Source organism: Megalobrama amblycephala, linkage group LG7 (genome assembly GCF_018812025.1).
Source record: "Megalobrama amblycephala isolate DHTTF-2021 linkage group LG7, ASM1881202v1, whole genome shotgun sequence".
Taxonomy (NCBI): domain Eukaryota; kingdom Metazoa; phylum Chordata; class Actinopteri; order Cypriniformes; family Xenocyprididae; genus Megalobrama; species Megalobrama amblycephala.
The window spans coordinates 55,763,438-55,772,802 of NC_063050.1; the positions used below are offsets into that span (position 1 = coordinate 55,763,438).

Consider the following 9,365-nt stretch of genomic DNA (forward strand, 5'->3'; position numbering starts at 1 on the left):
CTCACAGTGCCAAAACCACTGGTAAATGGTTTACTGACCATGGTATTACTGTGCTCAATTGGCCTGCCAACTCTCCTGACCTGAACCCCATAGAGAATCTGTGGGATATTGTGAAGAGAAAGTTGAGAGACGCAAGACCCAACACTCTGGATGAGCTTAAGGCCGCTATCGAAGCATCCTGGGCCTCCATAACACCTCAGCAGTGCCACAGGCTGATCGCCTCCATGCCACGCCGCATTGAAGCAGTCATTTCTGCAAAAGGATTCCCGACCAAGTATTGAGTGCATAACTGAACATAATTATTTGAAGGTTGACTTTTTTTTGTATTAAAAACACTTTTCTTTTATTGGTCGGATGAAATATGCTAATTTTTTGAGATTTTGGGTTTTCATGAGCTGTATGCCAAAATCATCAGTATTAAACAATAAAAGACCTGAAATATTTCAGTTGGTGTGCAATGAATCTAAAATATATGAAAGTTTAATTTTATCATTACATTATGAAAATAATGAACTTTTATCACAATATGCTCCATCCTATATATATATATATATATATATATATATATATAGCCTATATCACTATTTCTATTTGCATTATTGCATATTTAATAGCTTTTAAATGCTTAATTAAAATAAGCACATATATATTTAATTATTTTATGTATATATACATATATATATAGTCTGTGTGTATTTCAATACATTCAATGTTTCAATTTAATTAAAGGTAAAATCATGAAAATGATGCGAAGTTAGCCTTTTATGTGTAGCGCCTCCTCTCATGTAGAGTATTACAGTAAACACAGTGGTGTTTGTGTTGATTGACAGCTGTCAAAGACGGCTCATGATCTGAGTAACATGGCGAGTGTTTATCTGGTGGATGTGGACACGGCGCCGGTTTATACCAGATACTTCGACATCAGCTTCATTCCCTCAACAGTGTTCTTCTTCAACGGGCAGCACATGAAGGTCGACTACGGGTGAGGATTGATGAACATCATCATCTGCCCTCCGTTTATATTTAGATTCACAAGAACCGCTAATTTTCTCGTGAATCTCATTTGCCTTTGATCTTCATTAATCATTTGGCTCTGACCCAGAGAGAAACAGGATGTTTTCTGCTCCAGCACAGGATATGTGGTTAAAGTGAGAAGTTACTTTTTTGTAAAAACTACATTTAAGTTCTGCTGAGACGCTGTTTCCAAAGACCAACAAGACGAAACGATCAGAGCTGTTCAGAGAAGACGCATTACTGTGAAATCATGCTAAAACATGTTAAAACATTCTGAAACATGCTGGAAACATGCTATAAACATACTAAATCATGCTAAAACATGTTAGCAATGTGTTCACCATGTTAGAAACATGTTAGCAGTTACATCAGGGTAGAAACATACTAGCCGTGTGTTAAAACATGTTAGCAATGCTGCATCGTGGTAGAAACATACTAGAGAATAGTAAATACATAGTAAATCATGTTAGCAACATGTTAACAATGTGTCAGTCATGTTAAAAACATGTTAGAGGTTACATCATGGTAGCAACATGTTGAAACATGCTACACCGTATTAAATCATGCTACAATATCAATGTGCTGATCATGTTAGAAACATGTTAAAACGTGCTAAAACATGCTGGAAACATGGTAGTAACATACTAAACCATGCTAACAGCAACATGTTAAAACATGCTTGTAACACTAAATTATGCTAATTCAGGTTAACATTATGCTAATCATGCTAGAAACATACTAATGTGCTAAAACATTAGCAATGTGTTATGTCATGGTAGAAACATTAAATCATGCTAACAATATGCTAAATCATGTTAAAACATGTTACCAATGTGCTAAATAATGCTAGGAACATGCTAGCAACATGTTAAAACATGTTACCAATGTGCTAAATAACATGCTAGCAACATGTTAAAACATGTTACCAATGTGCTAAATAATGCTAGAAACATGCTAGCAACATTTTAAAACATGTTACCAATGTGCTAAATAACATGCTAGCAACATGTTAAAACATGTTACCAATGTGCTAAATAATGCTAGAAACATGCTAGCAATGTGTTAAATAATGCCAGCAACATGTTAAAATCATGTTACCAATGTATTAAATAATGCTAGAGAAATACTAGTAGCCTGCTAAATCATGCAAGCAACATGTTAAAACATGTTATTCAATGTGCTAAATAATACTAGAAACATGCTAAGCAGCATGCTAAATCATGCTAGCAACATGTTAAAACATGTTACCAATGTTTGAATAATGCTAGAAACATGCTAGCAGCGTTCAAATCATGCTAGCAATGTTAAAACATGTTACCAATGTGCTAAATAATGCTAGAAACATGCTAGCAATGTGTTAAAACATGATACCAATGTGTTAAATAATGCTAGAAACATGCTAGCAATGTGTTAAAACATGATACCAATGTGCTAAATAATGCTAGAAACATGTTAAAACATGTTACCAATGTGTTAAATAATGCTAAGAAACATGCTAGCAGCGTGCTAAATCATGCTAGCAACATGTTAAAACATGTTACCAATGTTTGAATAATGCTAGAAACATGCTAGCAACGTTCAAATAATGCTAGCAACGTTAAAACATGTTACCAATGTGCTAAATAATGCTAGAAACATGCTAGCAATGTGTTAAAACATGATACCAATGTGTTAAATAATGCTAGAAAATGCTAGCAATGTGTTAAAACATGATACCAATGTGTTAAATAATGCTAGAAAACATGTTAGCAATGTGTTAAAACATGATACCAATGTGTGCTAAATAATGCTAGAAACATGTTAAAACATGTTACCAATGTGTTAAATAATGCTAAAAACATGCTAGCAGAGTGCTAAATCATACAAGCAACATGTTAAAACATGCTAGCATCTTTTTGGGTGAACTAACCCTTTAACACAATGATGTGCACCGATAAATCATTTATCATAAACACTGCAATATTCCATAAAAAAACAAGAATATAAAGGACAGAAATGATCATTGTGATGCAAGTAAATTTATTTGAGATTTGGTCAGTGATCAGCGTTGTTATTTTGCTCGTTCGCACGGCTCTTGCTCCTTGTGATGATCTCAAAGGGAGTCGGTTCAGCTTTAGGTTTGATCATCTTGGCGAAGAAGCGGAACACAGACTCCATGCAGATGGCGGGCGCGGAGTCGTGGCATTGAGTTCCTGCGGACAGCTGCGTGCAGCCGGCCTTCAGCGAGCCCACAGAGCGATTCAGAGGCTTCGTGCTGAGAATCCATGTTCTGGAGTGGGATTTCAGCCAGTCACGTCCGGCGTTCCCCAACGGCTGGTGCCAAAGGCTGTGGGATGAATCCAGAAAAGCCACGGCCTTCACACGCCGCTGAACCTCCTCCAGCTGACGGCACAGCAGATCCACAAATGCCAGGCCTCCGTATCCATGTGCGACCACAAAGACGTGCTCGGCAGAGCTCTGGGAAACCAGGCATTCCCAAACCAACCGAACGTGATGTTCTTGAGTTCGCACGCCCTCATTGGGGTTCGTCAGGATAACGGCACATGATTCCAGTGAAGCCCAGCGCAGGTATGGGATCTGACTGCCTCGCTCCAGACCGCCGTGGGCCGTGAGCTTCCAAGCTCCACACGCCGCTCCGAACCGTTCCCCAATCCTGGATCAGAACCAAAAGACTCCCAGGATGCTCCAGTGCTCCTGGACTCATGAATACAAAACTGCGGTCCTCCAGATTCTCCCTGATAAGCTGAAACTTCCTTTCTAAGAGGCCGTACACGTGCTGGGTGATGTAGAGACACAGGCTCCGATGCTCCCGCTCGGTTTCATGGGCGTTGTGTAATTTGAATGAAAACCTGTAGGGTTCGGAGGTTTCTCTATGCCGCAGGTGACCATCCTCGGAAAATGAGTACGGAAAATCGGATTGAATTGGATTTTGGCTTGCCTCCAACATCTTATGGGACCTGAGATATGAATATGCACAACATTTAGGATCATGTCAAAAAAATTCAGCTTTGATCACGGGATATAAACTACATTTTACCCTATTATTCACATAGAAAACTGCTGTTTTGAATTCTAATAATATTCTAATAATATTTCAGAATTTTTACTGTATTTTGATCAAATAAATGCAGCCTTGATGAGCAGAAGAGACTTTTGATGGTAGTGTATCTTTATAATCTATAATTAAGTTGGCTTGGGAAAGCCAACTTATACTGTAATGCTATATTCTTCTGAGACTAAAATTTCCTACTCTAACTCCTCCTAGAGCTTTAACTCTACAAACTACAAACTTGAGTTAGACCTTCAGACTGTTCTGACCGAGTATGCTATATCTTTTCTAACTGATCAGACTTACGGTTTTCCTAAAAATGACTATTAAAATCTATCTATCTATCTATCTATCTATCTATCTATCTATCTATCTATCTATCTATCTATCTATCTATCTATCTATCTATCATAACAACCACCCAGAACAACCTAGCAACCACCCAGAACACCATGGCAACCGCCTAGCAACCACACAGATCACCCTGGCAACATCCTAGCAACCAGCCTGAATACCCATAGCAACCTGCATAGCAACAACCTAAGCAACCACCCAGAATACCTTAGCAACCGCATAGCAACACCCAGAATACCTTAGCAACCGCATAGCAACACCCTAGAAACCACCCTGAGTACCCTAGCAACCGCATAGCAACACCCTAGTGACCACTCAGATTACTCTAGCAATCACATAGCAACACCTTAGCAGCCACCCTGAGTACCCTAGCAACTGCATAGCAACCACCCAGAATACCTTAACAACCACATAGCAACACCCTAGCAGCCACACCTAGTACCTTAGCAACCACCTTGAGTACCCTGACTCTATCTATCTATCTATCTATCTATCTATCTATCTATCTATCTATCTATCTATCTATCTATCTATCTATCTATCAAAACTACTAAACTAAAACAAACCTTCAAACTGAAAACTTTCCAACTTTAAACTTTATAAACTACTTTAAAGTTTCTGGACCGGCTTTTTCAAGCCAACTTAAAATTTGTCTCGACTAACTTTTTTATCTAGTTCATCATTGCACTGCAAATTAAAGCATTTGTTTCATAGATTTACCTGATAAATATTACAGTTAACACTGTAGTCTGAGGACTAGATAAAGTTTTACCTGATTTCTGTTCCTGACTCCTGAGATGTGTAAATATGTAAATGATCAGTGATCATGTGACAGGTGTCGCTGATTGTCATTAGGGCGTGGCTTGACATGTTAAATTGTGCATCAAACTGCTGTCTACTCTTTCTTAAAAATAGAATTTGAACAATTTGGAACTTTTTTTTCAAATGTTAGAATATTACTTTAAATGTCCTAAAACTCAGTCTAGTTATCATCTCAGAAAATAAATGGCATTTTTGGGTAGAATAACAGTTTAAGAAAGAAACGTTACAGATGTTGGATATATTATGCACGTGCACATTTTGACAAAATGTGAGGAAATTGCATGCACAAAGTATGCATACAGTGCACAATTTAATTTTTATATACTAGAGAAATATTTATATGCTGATTTTATAATACTTTGGCAACTATTTTAATTTTTAAAATACATTTAATTACTTGGTCTATTTATTTATTTGCTTACTTTCAAACTACCACCATCTGAAATAAAAACTCGAACATTAAAGAACACGCGGAACGGATCATGCGCGCGACTGCATCCACCGGCGGACTTTCACCGACGCACCGGATGTTGATCAAACATGGCAGCGACCTTGTGGATCCGCGAGACTCTGCTATGAATCACAATAAGAAGAAATGAAGATTTATGCATGTTTATATTTCGTATATATAATTAATCTCTAGAATCAGTCATGTTCTCAGCACTGAAGAACGTGTTTTTGGGTTTTGTCCGGACATCAAGCCAGCCAGGTATATTCAAGACCAATTATATTGCATATATTAACTGTTTTATCTTCCATTAGTATCACTAACAAGTAAAATGACTTATAGTATGGCGAAACCGTAGTTTTTAGACGTGTACATGGTATTCTTACTATCTTAACTCATGAGTAGTACTGGTTTGCATTAGTCTGATGATATTTTGCCCATTGAACCTGTTTACTATCAGCTGAACTCTTTTTCTTCAGATGTCCTGCAGAACAACATGAAGGTCCTGTCGGCGGGACTGAGGACTTATGAAGTTCCACCGGACTTCAGCGGTAATGATGGTTCATTCTGCATCATGCTTTTAATTGTTATATTTTGATGAATCGTGCAGCGATTGACTGTGTGTTTTTCTCCCTCACAGACGTTGTTCTTCCAGAGAAGCCGAAACTGAAATTCCTGGAAAAGGTCCCGAATTTGAAACAAGCAAAGAAGGAGATGAAGAAGCTGCGTGACATTCAGGGGCCGGCCAAAAGCGCCACTACCTTCACTAAAGGACAGTACGGCATTGTGGTCTGTATCTTTGCATCTTATTTTGACATGGTGCATGTTTGTAAATAACCTCATTATTGTCACACGTCTCTGTCTGCAGGCTCTGGGCGGAGGATACTTGCACTGGGGTCACATGGAGATGATGCGGCTCACCATCAACCGCCGCATCGATCCCAGCACCACGTTTGCGCTGTGGCGCTTCAGAGCGCCTCACAAACCCATCACCCGGAAAGGACTGGGTCAGCGCATGGGCGGCGGGAAAGGTGCCATCGACCACTACGTGACTCCGGTGAAGTGCGGCCGGCTGGTAGTAGAGGTCGGAGGTCGCGTCGAGCTGGGCGAGGTGGAGGCGGTGCTCACGGAAGTGGCCAAGAAGCTGCCTTTTCCAGCCAAGGTTTGTTCTTCTGAGCAGCTTCAGTTTCACCCACACAACTTCTTCTTTTCATAATCGGCTGTTTCTGCAAAAATATGTGGCAATAACGAGGAAATTGTTGAGTAACGTCTATGGAGAACATGCTGTTTATTTAGTGCTCTTTACCCTCTGGTAGCCTGTTTACATTTTTAAAAAGTGTTTTACTTGAATTTTTTTTAATTAAATTTTGATGCAAATTATTGCTAACAAAAAGCTTTCGTTCACAACTGACTGTAATCATAACTGCAAAAACTGATATTTCAAACACGATTGTTTTTGATAATGTCTAAGTATATATTCAAATGCAAATCTTGTAAAAACTAGTAATTATGTCTGAAAACGCTATTCTCAACGATTAGGGATTGCACAACTTTAGGGATTGTTTATGTATTTAAAGGAATATTTAATATTACATATGATTTTCTTTATTTCTTTCCACCAGCACCAATTTTTTATTAAATGCGTTTAAAATTAAAATCACTTTTTAAACTTAAATATGGCATTAATTAAAAAAAAAAAAAAAAAACATTTATTTTATGAGATTTTTATTATTTTATATAGAAATAAATGGATGAAATCTCTTAAAAATACAAAATATTAAAGAATAAATATTATGGGACTAAATTATAGTATATTCATTTCAAAAACAATTTCTCTGTTTTTAACTTATACTGAATTAATTGGGCAAAAAAACAGTATAAATTGTTTTATGATATTTTTATTATACAATATAGAAATAAATGGTGCATAAATTAGGAAGTAAATATTGTTTAATACCATGTATTCCCTTCTAAATACAAAATATTAAAGAATAAATATATATAGAAATAAATAGAACAGAAAATAGGAATTATATATATATATATATATATATATATATATATATATATATATATATATATATATATATATATATATTCCATGAAATCTCTACAAAATATTAAAAAAATACATTTTAGGGACTAAATTATAGTACATTCATTTCAAATACATTTGCTTTATAACTTAAATACTGCATACATTTTTGTGATATTTGTATTATAAAATAATACCAATCATATAGTTTATCTTAAACAATTTATATTGTTTTTTTCCCCAATTAATTCAATATAATATTTGTATTATTTAATATAGAAATAAATGGTGCATAAATTAGAAGTAAATATTGTTTAATACCATGAAATCCCCTCAAAACACAAAATATAAAAGAATAAATATTATGGGACTAAATTATAGTACATTCATTTAAAATACATTTGCTTTATTTTTAACTAAAATACTACATTAATTGAAAAGAAGCAGTATAAATAGTTTTTTTTTTTTTTTTTTTTTAAATAATATTTGTATTTTATATAATTATAAAATAATACAACTCATATATTTTCCCAGGGAAAGCAAGAACTGATAAAATATGCATCTTAAATGCAACGTAAGTCGCTTGGGATAAAAGCATCTGCCAAATGCATGCATGTAAAGTAGAAATAAATGGTGCATAAATTAGAGGTAAATATTGTTTAGTACCATGAAATCCCCTCAAAATACAAATATTAAAGAATAAATATTATGGGACTAAATTAAAGTACATTCTTTTAAAATAAAATGCTCTGTTTTTAACTTAAAAACAATTTATACTGTTTTTTCCCCCAATTAATTCAGTATTTATGTATTTGTATTATTTAATACAGAAATAAATGGTGCATAAATTAGAAGTAAATATTGTTTACTTACCATGAAATTCCCTCAAAACACAAAATATTAAAGAATAAATATTTTGGAATTAAAATATGGTACATTAATTTCATTAAAACTAAGTTTTGACTGCCAGGATCAGAAGTGTGAACCCAAACTTAAGAGTTAAATATGGAAGTTTTTCTGAGAAACAGGTTTTGATCTGTACAAGCACTCAGTAAATGGTCAGAACACGTGTGTCTGTGTTTCTGGTGAAGGTGGTGAGCAGGGAGAGTCTGGCGGCGCTGCATCAGGAACAGGCCGAACGCGAGACCAACAACCAAAACCCCTGGACCTTCCAGAGGGTCGCGCGGGCCAACATGCTGGGCATTCGCAAAGTCCTGAGCCCGTTCGACATTCACAATCACGGACGCTACGCTGGGAAGTTTTTCTACCCCAAAAGGGTGTAGTGTGTTTGAGATAACACCTCAGAACTATCATGTCAGCAGACATATGATGGGCAGGATGTGGTGTGCTAATATCCTGAATGTTATCACTCTCTTTTGAGTGGTCTGTCATTACTTATCAGACATGTTCTGCAAGACTTGCAGGTTTCATAACACAAGTGATAGACACACGAAGATCACCTGTTTACTTGATATGCTCTTTTATCAAACATGGAGTTTTGAATGAGAAAATGTTAAGTGCTGTATAAATGTTAAATACAATATGTAAGGCAAATAAATGTGGTTTCTTTGTAGTTTGGGTTGAGTTGTTTTGTATATGGGACACTACACTGTATTTTATGGAAGCCACATAAGAAAAAAATC

General features: G+C 36.0%; 2 protein-coding genes across 2 annotated transcripts; one reads left to right on the forward strand and one right to left on the reverse strand.

The window, feature by feature from the left end:
• Window positions 1–2,866: 2,866 nt before the first annotated feature.
• Window positions 2,867–5,545, reverse strand: si:ch73-41e3.7 (uncharacterized protein LOC572312 homolog). The gene is given in 3 exon segments (XM_048198179.1): window positions 2,867–3,633; window positions 3,635–3,971; window positions 5,190–5,545. Coding segments are annotated over 3 exon segments (1,020 nt in total). The 5' UTR covers window positions 5,288–5,545; the 3' UTR covers window positions 2,867–3,048.
• Window positions 5,546–5,711: 166 nt separating this feature from the next.
• On the forward strand, window positions 5,712–9,295 carry mrpl16 (mitochondrial ribosomal protein L16). Its single transcript, XM_048198180.1, has 5 exons — window positions 5,712–5,948; window positions 6,167–6,238; window positions 6,328–6,476; window positions 6,556–6,849; window positions 8,814–9,295. The coding sequence occupies exons 1-5, from the start codon at window positions 5,891–5,893 to the stop codon at window positions 9,003–9,005; spliced, it is 765 nt and encodes a 254-aa protein (XP_048054137.1). The 5' UTR covers window positions 5,712–5,890; the 3' UTR covers window positions 9,006–9,295.
• Window positions 9,296–9,365: the final 70 nt, after the last annotated feature.